Source organism: Aureobasidium subglaciale, assembly GCF_000721755.1.
Source record: "Aureobasidium subglaciale EXF-2481 unplaced genomic scaffold scaffold_8, whole genome shotgun sequence".
Taxonomy (NCBI): domain Eukaryota; kingdom Fungi; phylum Ascomycota; class Dothideomycetes; order Dothideales; family Saccotheciaceae; genus Aureobasidium; species Aureobasidium subglaciale.
In genome coordinates this window covers 238,344-256,670 of record NW_013566987.1, presented here as the reverse complement: position 1 = coordinate 256,670, position 18,327 = coordinate 238,344, and the positions used below count along the sequence as shown (strand labels likewise).

The 18,327-nt window shown below is 49.3% G+C and overlaps 9 protein-coding genes across 9 annotated transcripts; 4 read left to right on the top strand and 5 right to left on the bottom strand.

Annotated features, from left to right (window-relative positions):
* Positions 1-171: 171 nt before the first annotated feature.
* Positions 172-1,839, top strand: AUEXF2481DRAFT_39086 (uncharacterized protein). Its single transcript, XM_013489099.1, has 2 exons — positions 172-1,261; positions 1,341-1,839. Exons 1-2 carry the CDS (start codon positions 415-417, stop codon positions 1,343-1,345), a joined length of 852 nt encoding a protein of 283 aa, XP_013344553.1. The 5' UTR covers positions 172-414; the 3' UTR covers positions 1,346-1,839.
* Positions 1,840-3,833: 1,994 nt separating this feature from the next.
* On the top strand, positions 3,834-6,905 carry AUEXF2481DRAFT_46752 (uncharacterized protein; the record flags this gene model as incomplete). Its single annotated transcript, XM_013489172.1, has 1 exon — positions 3,834-6,905. One exon carries the CDS (start codon positions 3,834-3,836, stop codon positions 6,903-6,905), a length of 3,072 nt encoding a protein of 1,023 aa, XP_013344626.1.
* Positions 6,906-6,985: 80 nt separating this feature from the next.
* Positions 6,986-7,843, bottom strand: AUEXF2481DRAFT_656667 (uncharacterized protein). The gene has a single exon (XM_013489259.1). The coding sequence runs from the start codon at positions 7,513-7,515 to the stop codon at positions 7,066-7,068; it is 450 nt and encodes a 149-aa protein (XP_013344713.1). The 5' UTR covers positions 7,516-7,843; the 3' UTR covers positions 6,986-7,065.
* A 329-nt stretch (positions 7,844-8,172) lies between these two features.
* Positions 8,173-9,121, bottom strand: AUEXF2481DRAFT_64859 (uncharacterized protein; the record flags this gene model as incomplete). Its single annotated transcript, XM_013489200.1, has 2 exons — positions 8,173-8,391; positions 8,540-9,121. The coding sequence occupies 2 exons, from the start codon at positions 9,119-9,121 to the stop codon at positions 8,173-8,175; spliced, it is 801 nt and encodes a 266-aa protein (XP_013344654.1).
* Positions 9,122-9,285: 164 nt separating this feature from the next.
* AUEXF2481DRAFT_64681 (uncharacterized protein) lies at positions 9,286-10,226 on the top strand (the record flags this gene model as incomplete). Its single annotated transcript, XM_013489187.1, has 3 exons — positions 9,286-9,471; positions 9,569-9,947; positions 10,036-10,226. The coding sequence occupies 3 exons, from the start codon at positions 9,286-9,288 to the stop codon at positions 10,224-10,226; spliced, it is 756 nt and encodes a 251-aa protein (XP_013344641.1).
* A 302-nt stretch (positions 10,227-10,528) lies between these two features.
* Positions 10,529-12,109, bottom strand: AUEXF2481DRAFT_46750 (uncharacterized protein; the record flags this gene model as incomplete). Its single annotated transcript, XM_013489171.1, has 1 exon — positions 10,529-12,109. One exon carries the CDS (start codon positions 12,107-12,109, stop codon positions 10,529-10,531), a length of 1,581 nt encoding a protein of 526 aa, XP_013344625.1.
* A 128-nt stretch (positions 12,110-12,237) lies between these two features.
* Positions 12,238-13,188, top strand: AUEXF2481DRAFT_656600 (uncharacterized protein). The gene is made up of 2 exons (XM_013489258.1): positions 12,238-12,435; positions 12,493-13,188. The coding sequence occupies exons 1-2, from the start codon at positions 12,325-12,327 to the stop codon at positions 13,069-13,071; spliced, it is 690 nt and encodes a 229-aa protein (XP_013344712.1). The 5' UTR covers positions 12,238-12,324; the 3' UTR covers positions 13,072-13,188.
* Positions 13,189-13,304: 116 nt separating this feature from the next.
* Positions 13,305-15,479, bottom strand: AUEXF2481DRAFT_46748 (uncharacterized protein; the record flags this gene model as incomplete). The annotated part of the gene is made up of 3 exons (XM_013489170.1): positions 13,305-13,460; positions 13,494-15,347; positions 15,411-15,479. The coding sequence occupies 3 exons, from the start codon at positions 15,477-15,479 to the stop codon at positions 13,305-13,307; spliced, it is 2,079 nt and encodes a 692-aa protein (XP_013344624.1).
* An 870-nt stretch (positions 15,480-16,349) lies between these two features.
* On the bottom strand, positions 16,350-17,899 carry AUEXF2481DRAFT_39081 (uncharacterized protein). The gene is made up of 3 exons (XM_013489098.1): positions 17,518-17,899; positions 17,373-17,454; positions 16,350-17,211 (listed from the first exon to the last, which is right to left on the bottom strand). The coding sequence occupies exons 1-3, from the start codon at positions 17,551-17,553 to the stop codon at positions 16,658-16,660; spliced, it is 672 nt and encodes a 223-aa protein (XP_013344552.1). The 5' UTR covers positions 17,554-17,899; the 3' UTR covers positions 16,350-16,657.
* Positions 17,900-18,327: the final 428 nt, after the last annotated feature.

The window sequence follows — 18,327 nt, the reverse complement described above, 5'->3', positions numbered from 1 at the left end:
TCTTCGTATTGAGCTTCGAGTGCCGTAAGAGCTTCAAGGGCAAGTACTGTGAGATCATCGTTGAGATGTCAAGCACGTGCAAATGGGCTGGGTGATTGATCGAAGTAGAAGCCGGCTCCATACAAGATCGCTTAGTTGTGAGAGATTCTTAATTGTGAGAGATTATTAATTGAGAAACCCTCGGCTCAGGTGGGTATATTGAACGAGCTTGCCGCTCTGCCCTCGCCTGGGGCGATTTACTAGGTAGCCAACATAATTCCGGGTAGGCAGACAGGAACACAAATGTTTTATGCTGCTCAATGCAGAAGGGGCCATGCTACACATAACTGCCTTCGATAGTGATGTGGAATTTGGCATTCTACGACGCTGATAATATGCTTCATCTTTTGACAAGCTCTCAGCCCAATCAACAAAATGAACTGGACCGGAGGCAACCTGCAGCGACATTCGAAAAGTAAGGGCAATGCGGTCGTTGCACGCCAGAGATCACACTTTGCCAAAGCCCGTAGCAAGGCTCCAAGCACAAAGACTCGTTCTGTCGAAGGTTGGAACGATACATCTCCGATTCGAGACCCATGTCCTCCACCGCTGAAGAAGATCCGGACACGAACCTCACCTCGGATACAAGAACGGTCCATGACTGGCCAGAGGACTGGACGGCGCCTTGTAGGAGACTTCGTCTTACCATCGAGGGAGAGTGATGTCCGCGTAAGAGTAGGCAACCGAGCGTTCGCAAGCCAGCCCGATACAACTGTGGCTAGTCCGTCGACGAGGTTCCGATCACCAACAATATCTCATTCGGATCAGTCCACGAACTCGATGCTTCTCGACGACTTCGACCAGACAAATTCGCGTTTCAGAGCACTTGATGGTGACAGATCATACCAAATGACTCCAGGACCAGACAATAGCTTAACCCCACCTCGCGTGCTGAAGCACATGCAATTCTCATTGAGTGACTCGCTAGATACCATCTTGCGTGATCACAAGGCAAACCAACATCCCTCAGGCTCCGAAGCACATGCTTTGTCAATGGTTGGAAATGTTGCGAGTTCCGGCGATGCTTCGAACAACACATCAGCCGAGGATATGCAAAGTATTCCAGATACGGCTGAGCGACCGAAAGGCTCACCGGTCAAGCTGCGACCGGAGCAGTTGGACATTTCTGTCATTCATGCGCATGCTGATGCTACAAATTTCAGTCACGAGGACTCTGTAGATAACGATGTCACTTGGCGGAGGTTCATCGACGAGGAAGAATCTGATAATGGTCAGATTGGGAGTGATCTGTATACTGCACCACAATATATGATGCAAGCCTTACCAAACGCTCTACCTACATTGAAGCTGGTTCAGGAAGAGCCGCTCTGTCCGAGTAGCCATCGTGGCAGCACTCCGCACTCATCATGCCCGACAGCTCGTGCGTGTCTGCTCGAGACAGGAAGATCGAGGCGAATAGGCGGTGAGACGAGTGAGAGAGGGCCAAGGCTCAGTGACGAAGATCAGGTCTGGATGAGATTTGTGCTAGGACTTGACTGCTCAGATGGCTCATGAACGGGGATCATGATTGATCAGGAAGTGCAGGGAGGCTGAGTGTGATGATGCATGCTTTCAGGAGTTGGTCCAGAGGTGGAGAGTGCCACAGCAGACCGTTTCGAATCGAGCTGAAACTTGGATGCCTTCGAGACATACAGCGTGCGTTCTGCTTGCTACTGCAAGGTGAACGGTTAGAAGCACGCCACTTGTGGAGAGCGACGTGTGGGGGGTATGTGTTGTTCGATTCCACGGAAACAGGGATACCCCACCCTGACATGTCGTAAAAGCTCCATAGGGTCAGACATACATGACTCTCCCAAGGCTCACATCATGTATAGGAGACATCAAGGTGTTACAGTCTCATGACAAAAGGGCCAAGGTGCAAGGCAACTCTACGATTATCGTCTTGACTCTTGACAAGCGAACCATGTTGAGATACGTAGTTGTTCATGCACGTGTCGGCCGCCCAGCCCCTTGTCAACATAGGCACGGATGTGGCGTGGCATGCAAAGCACTGTAACGCTAATGCGACAAGACCTTTGGCACGAAGGTGGGCAGGTCAAACCGAATCAAGAAATGTTTGATTTTACTCTGATACACACCCCACAAAGAAGTTGCCTGACATGTGCACAGGGTAGCCGCGAGCCGCAGAAGTGTTTTGAATTGCAACTCTCCCCCATGCTCTCTGGCCGGTCAAACTTCCGAGGAGGCAGGGGTCTGAGATGGATGCTTTGGAAGTATCCCAATTTCCCGTCACTGAAGGATTCGAGATCGGTGGGCTTATTGGGTACGTGGATTCGTATCTAACGGCTGCAAATAATACCCCCCTTGCAATCAAGGTGGACAATGGTCATCCTTCATGATCATGAACAAGTTCGGCCAGCAAAGGAGCGACTGCATGGTGATGAAGCCAACAACCTTGGTGGGCTTTGGAATGATGACAAGCATGGAGGCATCCGGCTATCTAGCCGAAGTTGTAAGAATACGGTGTGAAGGCGGGGGAGTTCCCAATCAAAAAAGCCACGGCAGATTACGATGAACGCGACGGGCATGTTTCAGCATGAGGGCTCGGAGCGGATGCGGCCGGCGCAAAATGTAGGGATACAGTGCCGTGTCTCGTCTTACGTAGGCCCTGGCGAGAACTGAGAGAGTTGCAAGTCATGCTGGCGTGAGCAGACGGCGCTACCAAGAACTTGACATGGTTGCAAGCAGGCTTCAGCGGATGTGCATGACAGCAAGCAGAAAAGGCCACAACAACAGTGAGGATTGGTGGTTGGTAGGATCGGTTTGTTGGTATATTTTAGTGGACCTGTCAGACTAAAGTTAGCTAGCTACGGAAATACCACGAGCTTGGCAAGAGTCACGACGAAATGTCGCGGACAGTCTTGTCGCAGTTGGTCGCATGCCAAGGAGAGGATGGTCGTATCAGGAGATGAAGCGAATCGTTCTCGAAGGAAGCGGACTGGTTTGCAGATAGTTGAGCTTGCGTGCCAGGAGGATTGGCGGCAAGGGATGATGTGTGACGGTTGGTCGGGCCTTGTTAGGTGAGATTTGCGGCAGGAAGAAGCGAATTTCTTCGCGCGAACTGCCATACTAGAAGCAACGAACTTCCTTTTTGCTTTACTTAGCACCGCTCCTGGCCGCTGTCATTTCTCTCCCACTTTCTGCTCTACTGCTGCGCTCCTTGTAAAGAGTGCCGCTCCCGCTTTCCGACCACAGACGTTCCTTATACACGCACTGCCCGACAGAGAACTATTTTCGTTAATCCTCAGCCTTAAGCTCCTGCTATACAACATCAGGCGCGTCATCTTGCGACACCTCCCTGCAGCTGCGCACGACCGCTTGCATTGCCAATCCGCTCCCGCTCCCGCTCACGCACACGCTCCCTCACCGGATAGGCTGGTCCTTTGGAAGATGCATCACCGCCTGGCCACTCTCTCGACATGAGCCTGACCCGGTCTCTCCTCGCCGCCGCCCCTTCGCAACACTCTGCCAGCCACGACCCGTCAACCACCGACCACAATGGCCTCTATACCACTGCTCAACCCGTTCTGATCCCCTCGGCCGCAACAAGCTACATCAATTCTACTCTCGCCATGGCTTACACCCCGGCATCCGCTGCTTCCAAGGCCTCGACGGCCGCCAGCAGTCCTCAGGATGCCTTTTCCATGTCACACTACCAGCGCTCCGTTGATCGGGCTGCTCCCATATCTCTACCACCTTCCGCATTGTCTGAATATCCCTCTTCTTCGCCTGCTGTATCCTCATCCTACAGCTCCATGACCGAAGCCTTTGGCATGTCCAAGGGTACTGGCCTCATTCGACGCTTGTCTCGCGGTGCCCACAACAGACTCAGGAGACGTCCCTCCACCACACAGACAAATCGCATTCGCGATCAAAGCGCTGGTCCCGTCCTTGTACGGAGAAGGAGCGATAGCACTGGACAATCAGATCTAGCTGGCGACATGTCCGACCTTGATCTTGGTCGCACTTCCGAGGACGGCAATGAGGATCTTGTCACAGAGTATCCTCCTCCTCCTCCTCCTCCAGACACTTCAAACAACCTCGGCGGTCTCGCCAGTCGCAAAACCTCAGCAGCCACAATCGAAGGTGGTGTCGCTCCGACCATCTCTTCAGTCCTGGAGCAAGGTACTTGGCTTACAAAGGTCACCAAGAAGAAGCGCAAAGTTCTCAAGTTCCGTCTGGATCCATTGGCTGCCAAGGTCTGCTGGAACCCTTCCAATCCTTCAAAACAATTCTACATAGACGATGTCCGCGACATCAGAGTCGGTGCTGAGGCGAAATCATCACGCCAGGATATTCAAATCCCCCATGACCAAGAGCGATGCTGGATTACCATTGTCTACGACGCCTATGAGCGATCCAAGGGTAGTTCCATCAAAACCATGCACCTTATCGCACCTAACGACTACATTGTCAAGCTCTGGACTGACGCGCTGAATGTCGTATCACGCGAGCGCATTGAAATTATGAATGCGCTGTCAGCAAATCCCGACAAAAGTGAGCGCAGCATGAGGATGGCGTGGAAACAAGCCACGTCACGGAAGAATCCTGATGCTGAACCAAAAATCGATTTCGAAGATGCAAAGTGGATCTGCCGTAAGCTCGAAATCAATTGCTCCCTCAACAACGTTCGTGCGCACTTCAATCACGCGGATCATGATCTGGTGGGTGAGCTCAACTACTCGCAATACCAGTACTTTGTCAATCTGTTCAAGATTCGTAAGGATGTCCAGTCTCTTTACTATGGTATCAAGCGCTCGGACGAGCCAGAGCTTAGTCAAGAGGCATTCCTTGACTTTTTGCGCAAGGAGCAACGTATTGATGTCGAAAAGGATCGTGCATCATGGGAAAGCAAATTCGAGCTTTACTGCCGAAGTGCTTCTGGCAAAGCCACTGACCGTCAAGCACCGCCAACCATGAATCTGCAGGCTTTCCAGACGTTCCTGTCATCTGGCTCGAACGGCGCTACTGCTTCGATAAAGTCTGACCCAACTCTTGATCGTCCGCTGAACGAGTACTTTATCTCAAGCTCCCACAACACATACCTCATGGGTCGTCAAGTCGCCGGTCTCTCCAGTGTGGAAGGCTACATTTCAGCGCTTGTCAAGGGATGTAGATGCATCGAGATTGACTGCTGGGATGGCAAGAACGGTCTACCCATCGTCAATCATGGCCGAACTTTGACCACCGAAGTCATGTTCGAAGATTGTATCGCTGTCATCTCGCGTTATGCATTTGCATCTTCTGTCTACCCATTGATCATTTCGTTGGAAGTCCATTGCAATCCGGACCAACAGCTTCACATGGTCAATATCATGAAGTTGTACTTTGGAGATACCTTACTTACCACACCACTGGTCGAAAATGCATCCGTGCTCCCATCACCTGAAGAGCTCAAGAACAAAATCTTGATCAAGGTCAAAGCAGCTTCGCAGCAATATGGCACTCAAGAGTTTGCAGACAGTGCAAGTGCTCGCCGTCAGCGAAGCTTCAGCTCTCCATTTAGTCGAGCAGCAGACAATAGCATCCCTCCCTCGCCGCTCCAGAATGCTGTCAATGGCGATGGTCTTGCTAGCAGACCCTCGAACACATGGCCAGTGCTCCGTGGCTCCTCGTCTGCTCAAAGCACAGCACCTTCCACCTCGAGCTCTTCTGAAGACAGCGATAGCACGCCTGCGTCTGTTGAATCGAAGAAGAAGAATAGCAGCAATAGCAGCAAGAAGACCAGCAACATCGTACCTGCACTGGGTGCTCTTGGTGTCTATGCTTGCGGTATCAAGTACTCCGACTTTTCCGCTCAAGAAGCAAAAACATACAATCATATTTACTCCTTCGCCGAGAACACATTCGATCGAATCTCTAGGGACCCTGAAGTCAAGAGTCAGCTTGAAAAGCACAATTCCCGCTATCTCATGAGAGTCTATCCTGCCGCCATCCGTATCGACTCTTCAAACTTCAACCCGCTGCAGTCTTGGAAGCGTGGTGTCCAGATGGCTGCTCTGAACTGGCAGACGTACGACATCCATTTGCAGATGAATGAGGCCATGTTCGCTGCTGGCACAGATCGCACTGGATACGTCCTTAAACCAGAGGAGATGCGCTACAACAAGCAATCCCAAACCAGTGGTTCCCTACTTGATGGTCTCAGGTTTCTCAAGAGAGGAAAGCACCTAGTACAATTCAGCGTCGACATCGTCTCAGCTCAACGCCTCCCCCGACCTCGTAATCATAACCCCGAGCTAGGCATGAATCCATATGTAGAGTTCGAAGTATATGCCGCAGAAGACAACAAGTCTCGCGGATATGCCAAGGTCGATGGTGGTATTGATATCCAACCTTCTGGTATGGGGCCATCCGTGAAGAGAAGGACTAGACTCATTGAAGGCAATGGCTTCGACCCAAATTTCGGTGACTGCTTCCGTGTTTCTCTAGAGACCAAATACCCAAGCTTGGTATTTGTCAGATGCACAGTCTGGAATTCACCCGATGGACGCAATGCTTCGTCTAACAGCACGCTCCTTGCCACCTTCACAGCAAAACTCACCAGCCTTCAACAAGGCTATCGCCATCTCCCCCTCTTCAATTCCTACGGCGAACGTTACCGCGATGCCAAACTATTTGTTCGAATCAAGAAAGACTCGCCAATCGCCTTGTCATCGGCAGAGCTTGATTCAAAAGACGAACCTTTACCCACAGTCTCCGATCCGCGGGCGGAATCTTCAAGACAAGGGTCAAGATCATGGTCTAGGAAGATTTTCCAACGTGCGTCCAGCGAACGACGACGCCGACCACAATGGCCTGAATGGCAAGGACCTCTTAGCAGGACTTCCAGCACTGAACGATGAATGAATTCATGCCTGCATAAAACCGCCGCAAATAACCAAGCTTACTCTCGGATTACAACATCTCCTTTGTCTCCAACGATTGCATCAATTATCATTGAAGTTTTCCTTGAACACCAGGTAGTTTTCATTCGGCGTCTGGAGAATCTTGAAATACCTACTCTCACCAGCAGTCATTACTGCTTTGTTCCCCCTTCTGGATTGAAAAACATTTCTCCGCTGTCAAAAACAACAACACCCTGGCGGCGTTTTTATGAAATCGATCTGATACCCCCTGTATTATTACTATTCTACAACAAACACCCAGCATTTTTTTCTCCCCACAAGCGCTTTCATTGAGTGGGGACCAACCATTCGCTACTCCCATCTGTTCCTGAGTCTCTTTACTCATCTGTATGTTTTTTTTCTTCTTTTCTTTTCTTCCTGTATACATTAGAATTTTCTGTTTGTTCGGCTTTTCTTGCAAGTGTGTGTGTATATCGTCAAGGCAGGTTACTTGACGAAAAGACTCAAACTTGGCAGGTCTTGCATTACTCTTCTGATTGAAAATCACATCTTTCTCAAACCACTTTTTTCTTTTCTTCTTTCTGAGATCTCTTGGGATTCGTGACATGTTTTTGTTTGATCTTGATATTCGTCGTGTCAAACACTTTTTACGTTTCCAGCTCCTTTATTCTTCTGTCTCTGTCGAGTTTTTGAAACAATGGGGAGTCGTAAGATCCTGTGAGACTCAATATCTCTCTTTCTCTTCTGGAATGATGAGGTGTTGGAGAATCATTTCAGGCCAACATTTCCAGGTACTCATTTGAGAAATATTGAATTGGCGAAAGTTTTGATTGTAACAATGTGTTTTTTTTTGGGGGGGGGGAATATCACCTTTCACCTTCTGGTATCCCCCAAACGGTCTTTTATTCAAATTCTTGTTTCTTCCTTGATGACGGGAAAAGGGCGAATAAGTAGAAAAGGAACAAGAGAAACCAGAAGAGCCCCGAAAAAGTCTCGATAACTCCATGCCAAAAAGAGAATTGAATCCGTAGACTTCAAGAGAACCCAGCCAAAAAAAAAAGGAAAAAGGATAAAAAAAAGAAGCACAAGCAGCGCAGACTCCCAATGCACAAAACAGAGCTCCATGCTCTCAAAAAGACGCCCTCTTTCAACAAGAAGCAGCAAAAAAACACCTTCCTCCTCCTCCTCCTCCTCAATACCAAAAAATGCTCCACAGAAGGCCGTTCTCCATCAATCCATCTTTTTATCCTTCTCCCCTTCACAATCATCCAAGACCCCCCCAAGCCCCTCTAATCCTCCGGGCAAGTTGAATATCCTTTTGCATAATCGTAACTCTTTTGGCGTGAATGGCACATAGATTCGTATCTTCAAATAGATGGACCAAAAAGGCTTCTGCGGCTTCTTGCAAGGCCATGATTGCTTGACTTTGCCAACGGTAGATTCCCGAGCCGGCTGGGGCCATGGATATACAGACTTCTCTGACCTGGAAATGAGTTAGAGAATTGTTGATTAGCATGAGCACAAGAGAGAGGGGAGGTTTGGGATTGGGGGAAAGGATGAGAAGAGAGAGAGAGAGAGAGAGAGAGAGAGAGAGAGAGAGAGAGAGAGAGAGAAGAGGAGAAAATACATACCAATCGTGCAAAAGGTAATTTCAAAATCAAGAGATCAGTAGACCTTTGATATTTTCTGATTTCTCGTAATGCGACGGTGCCGGGTTTGTAGCGGCGGGATTGCTTGACGTGACCTGTTTCCCCCCCATATGTCGTATCAGTGACTCTGTCTTTTATCTTTGTTTCTCCCTCGGTCGTCGCACTTTGGAAAGTGTGAGGGTTGGTGGGAAGGTAAAATCGTACCGGCTCCTGAACTTCTTCGTGGGGCTTTTGTTTTGAGACCTTTGCCTGCTGTGCTCTTTCCCCCTGTGCTTGGACGTGCTGCCATTGCTGCTCGAGGAGCCATGTTTTTGGCGACTGTTGTGTGGTGTGTATGCGGATGGTGTACTCGAAGGTCGAAGGGAGGGAGTTATGGTTGTCGCGTAAAGTATCTGTTGGGCGCAATCTGTTGTTTGAGAGGATTGGAAATGTCCAGAGCGTGTAAAGTCGATCCTTTGTCGTGATGCTGATGGGTGTTGGTGTTGTTATGAAAGAAGAGCAGCACAGTCGCGTTGTGTCTCTCTGTCTGCTTGCGGAGGAGCCACCAGAGGGAAGCCGATGCATCTTATCTTATCGCCGTAAACTCCTGCGAGTCACCTCGGCTTCTGTCGCGTTTACGTATCATCAGGGTCCTTTTCCCTTTTGGAAGACTGGTTGCACTCTCTAGACATCGAATAATTTATTCACAACTTCTTTCCACAGAGCAGACTCCCATAACAATGGCTGCCATGTTGGGAGGTGCCGCTGGAGGCGATCTGGGTGCTCTACCGCTGGAACAGTGGTTCTTTGAGATGCCCGTCTGCACACGATGGTGGACAACTGCAACGGTAGTGACGGGCCTACTCGTGCAATGCCATATCCTGACGCCCTTTCAACTCTTCTATTCCTTTCGCGCCGTCTTTGTGAGGAGTCAGGTATGCCTTTCTTCCCTCTCCTCTCCTTCCTGCTTCCTATCTATTGCAACATATCTAGTTGCATTTTCCCCACTGACACACCCTCTACAAAAAACAGTATTGGCGCCTCTTCACCACCTTCATCTACTTTGGCCCACTCTCCCTAAACCTCCTCTTCCACATCTTCTTCATCCAACGCTACGCTCGCATGCTCGAAGAATCCGCAGTCTCTCAAGCACATTTTACCTGGATGCTTGCATACGCCGCCACAACTCTACTCTGTCTAGCCCCCGTGGTGTCTGTAGTGTTCCTGGGCTCCATTCTCAGTAGCACTTTAGTCTATATCTGGAGCCGCAGACATCCTGATGTGCAGTTGAGTTTTTTGGGATTGTTTATTTTCAGAGCGCCGTTTTTGCCTTGGGTCATGATTGCGTTGTCTGTGGTCATGCATGGGCAGTGGCCGAAGGATGAGTTGTGTGGGGTTGCTGTTGGGCATGGTGAGTTGTTTTTGCACTTCCCTTTCTTCTTTCCACTTTGTCTTTTTCTTGCTTTTGAAGAAAATTCATGCTGATGTTGCGGGAATAGTGTGGTATTTCTTCAACGACATTTATCCGGCCAATCATAATGGCTCGAGACCTTTGGATCCGCCAATGTGGTGGCAGAGGTTGATAAGGGGGAATGCTGTTGTGGATGCAGAGATGAGGCAACGACGTGCTGATACTGCTGCTGCTGCTGCTGCTGATGCTGCTGTTGCTGCCCCCGTGCAAATTCAATGATACCCCTTCGCCGGTGCGAGATCTGCTTTGCTTGCCTTTGACATTCCTTGCATTTCTGGCATACACAGTTGAGCATTAGACTGCTGGCTTTTCTCTCTTGCAATTCATTAGCGCATACTATCATTTCATCATCAGACACTGCATCGAAAGGCTGATTCTTTCTTTCTTCTTTCTCGGAAGCTTTGCAAGATGGCACAGCTGTGTGTGGAAGATCATAACATCGATCATGCCAAACTCAGACGCGGTGTATATTTCAACTTCACTCAACCTCTATGCATAATCCTAATCATCTTACCACCTAATCAAACCCTCCCCTTGCCCTTCTTTTCCCTTTCCCTTTCCCTTTCCCTATCCCTACCCCCCTCCCTCCCCTTCCTACCCCCCTTCTCCCCAACAATCTCCCTCGTCTTCTCCCTCGGATCAATAACCTCGAATTCCTCCATCTTCCTCTTCCACTCCAGATCTTTACCCAAAGTATCCTTTGCAAAACTCAATGCATGGGACATCCATGTTGCATCATTGTCGTCATCATCATCTTTTTCGTTTTCCGCTTCGTCATCATGCCAGGTACTGCAGCTTTGGCAATTCGCTATGAAATGGAGATCGCAGAGTTTTTCTTCCGTATCCAAAGCCGAAGACGCCTCTGTTTTTGCTGTTGTTGTTTCGGTTTCTGGTACTAAAGTTGCTGTAGTTGTAGTGATGATAGCAGCAGGATTTGTGCTAGAAATGTTTTTTTCAGCCGGAAGGTTTTCAAGACGGGCTTTGAATGCGTTGAAAGAGGATAAAGAAAAAGCGTCTTCTTTTGCTTTTCCACGTTTACGACCTCGGGTTGATGAAGCGGGGATCATGGATTCTAGGGCTGAGAGTTTCTTTTCTGGGGCAGAGGGTTGGGTGGTTGTTCGTTTCATGGAGGCTTTTAGGGAGGCGATTTCGGCGTTTGTACGTTCGAGGGCTGTGAGTTTGCGGGGTTCTGGTGAGGGGGTTGGTGTGGGTGATGGGGAGGGTTTGCGCGGAGGGATTGTTGAAGGTATGGGTGCTTGGCTCATTGTTGTTGTAGCTGCTGGAGGTGGGGGAGGTGATGGTGTAGGAGACTTTTTCCGGACGGCCTTTTCTCGTTTCGGCTGCCCTACAGCTTTCGTGGTAAAAAGCTCGTCTTGGGCTGATGGTTGATGTGGATCGGGAGCAGTGAAGTTTGGATTGACCTTTACTTTCTTAACGACTGGTGCAGCAGGTTCTTCTCCATCATCTCCTCCGAAACTCAGCAGAGTCTTTTGAGCCTTGCGTTTCTTCTTTGGAGGCTTTGACGTTTCTTGTGTGGTGACAGTCGCGAACGAAGCTTGTTTGACCATGTCATTGAAAGGGTTGAGCAGAATGTCGGTAGATAGGATGCTCGTAGGGTATAGCGGTCTGTCCGAGTCGTCGCTTGTAAGGTCGGCCTCTGCCATCTTCATCAGGTTGTAAATGGTGTCTCCCTCGATACGGCCAAACATGGTATTCTTGTCCTGCAGCTCCGGAGTCTTGTCCAGAGTAAAGAAGAATTGAGAGGTATTGTCATTCTTGTCTCCCGAGTTTGCCATACCCAGCAGACCACGGCGGTTGAACTTGAGTCGCGAGTGGAATTCATCCTGAAAGGGCGCACCGTCGTTGATGGCACTCACGCCACCAGAACCAGTACCAGTGGGGTCGCCACCTTGAATGATGAAGCCTGGGACCAGACGGTGGAAGATGGTGCCATTGTAGTAGCCGTTCAGACAGTGTTGGAGAAAGTTGCGAGCAGCGAGAGGCACTTGTTTGGCGAAGATTTCGACGACCAGATCGCCCGAGGTGGTGTTGAGCAAGACCTTGGCCGTCGGCTGCGGCTCCAGATTGTATAGCGTCGACATGACGAGCGTGTGTATATGCAGGTGAGTGTCTCAGGAAGATGTTGGAGCTGTTCGGACAAGAAGTTGACGAGCTTGGACCACTGACATCAATCGAGAGTGAACTGTGGGGTGAAACAGGCCAAAGACTCCATCGTCGTAAGAGTGCCAAGCTCATTTAGTCGCATACCGCTTTTACTTTGAGAGACAGCACCAAGTCTACAAGGAACACCATCACCATGTCGGAAACAATGTTTGCACAGGCCCTCATGTCGGGTCTGGAGAAGCGCCCCTCCAGACTCAGCAGCGATCACGTCTCGGACCCCAGGAAATACCCTGCTCAAGCTCCGGTAAGCAACATCTCTGACCACCTGACAACTCTCCAGCCACTGACACACTTCATCTAGTACACCCTCCCCAAGCCGGTCCATCCGTTCCCTCGCCGTCAGCGACCTTCAGCCGGCCAGCAGTCACAAAGCGTCAACGTCTCCCTGAAACCACTCAAGGGCTCTGACAACCTCGACCTCCCCAACCAATCAATCAACACCACCGTCCTCGACCTCAAAGCCCAATACGCCGACAAGTTCAGCCTTGACAAGACAAAGATCAAGGTCCTCCTAAACAAGAGACCATGCGCCGACCTCAAGACTCTCAAAGACATCCTCGCCGACCCTCTCCCCGCAAAGGCAGACTTCAGCATCATGCTCCTCGCAGGCGCCTCAACCCCTAGTCAAGCCTCCACTCCCGTTCCCGCCTCACCAGTCGTCAAGCCCGAGGAATCTCAGAAGCTTCCCCCAGACTCTGCTCCTCTGTCTGAACACGCACAAGCTGAAGCAGAAGCGCTTCCCCACGCCCACGATAATGCTGCTCAGATGCTCAAGTCGGACGAGTTTTGGGCCGACTTGAAGGATTTCTTGGTTCAGAGGCTGCGTGATGAGAGTCAGGGCGAGAGGCTCACTCGTTTGTTCCGTCAGGCTTCTGCTTAGTGTCCCAACATCTTCAGCTAGTCTTAGACATGCACAAATATCACCTTGTGCTCACTTGGCCATTGATACATAACAAGTTCAACCAGTTCAGCCATCAGGAGTCGTCGCTTTCAACTTCTCACAATCATGTTGGAAACACGAGTTACCGACGAATTCGATCAGAAATAGAAAACACACTTCAATATACCATCTATGGAGATGACTCAACAAAGCAATCTCCTTCGGGAACAATATCACGGCATCATGACACAATCACCACGACGCTCCCAAACCTCTTCCGTCTCAACCTCCAATCCCTTCCACGCCTCCTCGATATCAAAGTCCGCACGGATACCATGTACCCTTTGCACCGCCATGACATTATCAGTGCCAGCAATTCCAACCTCGAACTCTCTAGGACCATAGAATCTGTTATCGCCCACCACACATGCATTCCCTCTGCCCCACACCGTATCGGCTACAGTCTTCCACACAGCAGCCTGATCGACAACCATAGCCGGCGTGTAGAATATCCTGCATTCAGTAGGCTCATACACAAATTGCAAAGGCGTGTCATCTTCATCCATCCTGCGGATCCCATCGCGAACGTTTGCCGAAGCGGCCACGGCACGCACAAGTGGTAATTGTGTGTATTTGCCCAGAGATGTGTGATTTAATTCTTTGCCTAGGGTTTCGTTGGCCATGTGGAAGGCTCCTTGTACTTCTTGCCAAATTGCTCGCCAGGGGTAGATGTTTGTGCCTTTTACTCCTCCTACCCCTTGCATGGGGTGCAGGGATGGTCGGCCGCCGAGTGAGATTGTCTTTATACCTGCTTCTCGGCGCATGAATTCGGAGAAGATGGCGCAGGTGGAGGCGCAGTAGCCGTCGTAGATCAAGATGATGTTTTTGGTCTTGAAGGGCTGGATGGTGGAGACGTTGCTGCGTTTGCCGTGACCGGATACATGGATACCGCCTGACATGTGAGTAATCATCGGATCCTGGAGATCCCACCGCATAATCGAGGTAAAAGAATCATTCCCCGGTCCATGAGGATGAGGACCATATTTGTCTTTCCAAGAAGAAAAGGGGTCATCGTTTATATCCACATCACTACGATAATTCCAAGTGGACAGTGTGGCATCCAAAATGTCGGTCTTTTGCGGCTCACTGCGGTTATAAGGACGTGCGGCTTCAGAGTATACCTGACCCAATTGATCAATAGTTTCGTGTGCGCGAAATCTATTTCCTCCATATGGGTGTATGGTGGGGAAGAGCTGTTTGAAGAGATCGTAGCCTTGGAGGATTGTACCACCGCCGTTTGCACTGACGTCGATGACGAGTTTGGTCTTGTTGGCAGCCAGAGCGGCGGCGATGAAGTCGGTGTTTACGGATTGGAAAGCGAGCTCGGAGCCCATGCTGCCGACAAAGGATGCTACGGTTAAGACTGCCACGTCTTCGTACTCAGGGCCGTCGAGGAAGTAGCCTGCATTGAGATTGCCGCGTGTATGGTTGATCGGCGTTGGATAGCCAGCAGCAAACACTTTGTCCTCTGAAGCTTGCTTGATCGTAGCAATATCATCATCATCATACTCCAATCCTGACTCTGAAGGAGGAGCATCTTTCTCCTCCTTCTCCTTTTCCCGCATAATCTCGAACGCATCAAGATAAACTTTTGGATCCTGCGGTATAAAACTCCTGTAAATATCTTCTCCAGAAGTAATATTCTCATAAAACCTCGATGGCTTTGCAAAATTCTCACTCGTCACATTAGTGCCATTTGCAAAGGCCAGAGTTGTCCTAGGACCTGGATAAACAAAGCGACCACGACCATTGCCCGTAAAAGCTCCAGTTCCCATTCCATCAGCACCAAGCGAGACTTGAGCAGGGACATAGAATAGACTATTCCAGAGAGCATCTTTATCCTGCAAAGTCCCGAATTGCGACCACTCGAGCAAGAAATCCGTCGTGTTTCGTCCATCGATTTGCACGATTTCTGATGGTTTGAAAGGAGAGGAAGTGTTTACAGCTTGCGACTCCAATATATCAATGTATGCGTAAACGACGGGCAAACTCCTGCCATCCTCAGATACAGAGACGAGTGCAGTGGTGCGTCCAAAAGCAAAGAATCCAACACTGTCTGGGATGTAATTGAAATGGCCATCATGAGCCCGAGCAGTGAGTTGATAAAGATCCCAGCCAAATTCATACTCACTAGCATAAGATCCACGAGCAACATTCTCCTCCACAGCATCGAAATGGCTCCAAAAGTTATATGGTGCTTGAACTTTTTCCGCGTACTGTGTACAACAACGATGTTAGGATCCAAAGAGTGCTTCTAAGAGTGGGGGTTTTCAACATACATCTTTTGGGGGATCTTTTAGATAGGATGTCGTGGTCTGCCAGTCTAGATATGGTCGCATGGATTGCATTAAAGCGGCAGCGGCACTTTGATTGAACGGTATGGTGTGTAGACATTCATAGGCCAGCTCAGCGGGTACCCTTAACTTGCCATGGGGTGCTGCGGATGTCTTTGATCCATCCAGAGCGATCTGCACCTTCTTACACGGGGTATCGGCAGTTGGAAGGGGTGTTTGATTGGTCGATGTGCTTGACGTGGTCGAAATACTCGAGGCAACGGAATCAGCAGAGGTGGATGTAATGGTAGATCCAGGGATGTCGAGGGTCGAGTTGACGTTTGTGCTTGAGCTCGTCTCTACGCGAATACTCTCGATATTCGTCAGGAGATGCACAGTAGCACTCGGTTCCCCATCATGAAGTTGACTGTGGCAGTTTTAGACTAATTCGTGATCTCCGCTTCGTGATCCAATAGTAGTTCTTTGAGCAGCTAACGCAAAACTATGATGCAAAGTTGGCAGTCGAATACAGGCTTGAGAAGCCCAACCAACTGACGACTCTCTCTCTTCCAAAAATTTGGAAGAAAAGAAACGTCTGCCAGATCTTGACACGCGGGATTGTGACGGACTCGAAATGGAGAGTAATCATTGCACTTACACACTACTCAAACGAAAAGCCGCTCGCCCATGCGTCCCTAGAACTGCCGATAGCAGCAGTAACGACACAGTACTCCAAATCATCTTGATTTCCAGATATCGAAAAGAACGAAAGCAATCAAAAATTGATCCTAGAATACTCAGAAAGGAGAATGATTACATCTTTGAATAGGTTTCCTCACGGAAAAAAAAGGACTCTGTGAAATAATAAACTCATGTGCCATGTGTTTCTGATAGTTGGTGATAGACTTTGAGAAAGATTGCGAGAGGTTAGGGCGTTTTTGGGATGGATAAACTGTATATGTTGAGATACTCTGACTTCGCACACGTGTTGACGTGTCAAAAGAATTGGAGTTCTTCGGTTTTGTTGTGGGCTGATGGTCAATATTTTCGAATTGATCTTTGAGCTTTCCGTTCTCACTGTATTCCTTGCTCTGCCTTTTCCTTTGATGAAAGCAGTTCCTGCATGGTAGTTACACATCTTGTTCTGCTCGCCCGTTCCCTTGGCTCCCATTGCAGCTGTGTCATAGAAGTACAATGTTCTGACCTCTCCTCGACCTTTCCATCTTCAAGTATCCTTTCTTCAACGACTACCATCAGATACCGAAGCCATACTCATCTCCACTCTCGATGACCACGGCTTCAGCTTCTTCAGTCTTGATCTTGACTCCTTCATCCTCTGCAATCAAAACCACAGCTCCATCTTCCTCGCCCTGTCCCTTTCCATCAGTTTTGTTCTTCTTAGCAGAGATGAAACCAGAAGTAGAAGTGTAGTAAGTACTGTAATCAACAGCACCCTCCTCACCATCAATACCAGTCTCAAAGATTCCCAACTTTCTCTTCTTCTGCACACCTTCCTTCTTGACACCAGAAGCAGTGCCGAAAACTGGATGGGCGGGAAGGGCAGAGCCAAAGTCTTCCTTGTCATCTTCATGGTCGTCATGCATGAGTGTTGTGATTGTGTGGGTTGCTGATAGACCGGAACCTTTACCCTTGCCGGACTTTGAGGGTGTGGCTGAGTCGTTGGAGGATTTACCTTTGCGGGCAGAAGAAGCAGGGATCTTTGGGGTAGCAGAGGCAGAAGTAGCGGGGAAGAAAGTGCCATTCTTGAGTTTTGAGAGTCGGTGAGTTATGGCTTTGGCTGTGCAGTCTGTTTTCCAACCCCTTCTCAGCAGCAGTTCAAGCAAAGAGAAAAAGGTACAGATGAGGTGCCATGAAAGAAGAAAAAAGCGGCAGGAGAAGTGAGGAACGTGAATAACAAAAAGAGAGGAAAAGTTCAGGGCAGAGGAAGGAAAGGGAAAAAGTACATACCATCGCCCATAATCTGAGCAATCTTGGAGACTTGAGCACCGCTGATCTTGACATCGTAGACGGCCATGACGGCTGTGAACAGCTATTTGCATCACAAAAACACGTCAATGAAAAAGATCATACATGGAGTCAAACAACAATGTACCTTTGCGTCTGTGGCGGCATTCCAGTTCATAGGCATGATTGGAGAATGGTACAGCACTTGCTGTGGATGTTTGGCTATGGTGAGAGGAGGTTTGGGATGGAGGAAGGAGGAAGGAAGGAGAAAAGACTGATGGTTTGTGATGGGAGGTAGAAGAGTGAGAGTGAGATGTGTGCGCGGCGGTGGAAGGGAGGTCCCGTGGTGGTCGCTGTGGAGAGAGTGTGTAAGTGAAGAAAGTGACGTGTTTTATTTCCCAGATCTGTCAAGATCAAGAAGGAAGCAGATGTTGGCGAGTGACACCTTGGAAGAAATGATGATATCGAATATCTCTTAGAGGATACAGATGGGAGAGAGAGGGGTGCTCAGAAGAGGTAGAGGAAAGGAGAACGGATATAGGATGTCGAGGGTGGAGCGAAACATCACGTCTCGCGGTCTTGTTTACCTTCACTTCAATCTCGCTTTATGGTCACCGGATCTCACTGACCCACCGTAACAGCAGAGCACGTCTTCCTCCAAACAATCCGAGTCGGACCCTCCTCCGTCGCTCCCAGTCACTATATTCCACGCAAATTCAACGATTACTATAGTTCTCTGTATGGTGTAACTGCTCAACCACTCATGATATGAAAGCTTCTAAAGCTCCGCAACGTATAACTTGATTAGAAGTATCCACCCAGACTAAACGAGATTTAGAGACACATATTGTTGAGTACGCAAGAGCGGGTATCTAGCACATGTTAGTTTCTGCTGTCCTGTCCTGAGGAATGATGTTCCTGCAGCTCATTGGAGAAAGATCCAGAACATACAAGTGTG

Coding starts and splice junctions, on each gene's coding strand:
- AUEXF2481DRAFT_39086 (XM_013489099.1), top strand. CDS start 415: ATGAACTGGACCGGAGGCAACCTGCAGCGACATTCGAAAAGTAAGGGC.
- AUEXF2481DRAFT_656667 (XM_013489259.1), bottom strand. CDS start 7,515: ATGTCACGAATCCCAAGAGATCTCAGAAAGAAGAAAAGAAAAAAGTGG.
- AUEXF2481DRAFT_656600 (XM_013489258.1), top strand. CDS start 12,325: ATGTCGGAAACAATGTTTGCACAGGCCCTCATGTCGGGTCTGGAGAAG. Junction 12,436..12,492: donor AATACCCTGCTCAAGCTCCG/GTAAGCAACATC, acceptor CACTTCATCTAG/TACACCCTCCCCAAGCCGGT.
- AUEXF2481DRAFT_39081 (XM_013489098.1), bottom strand. CDS start 17,553: ATGCCTATGAACTGGAATGCCGCCACAGACGCAAAG. Junction 17,455..17,517: donor ATGCCGCCACAGACGCAAAG/GTACATTGTTGT, acceptor TGATGCAAATAG/CTGTTCACAGCCGTCATGGC. Junction 17,212..17,372: donor TGCTCAGATTATGGGCGATG/GTATGTACTTTT, acceptor GTTGGAAAACAG/ACTGCACAGCCAAAGCCATA.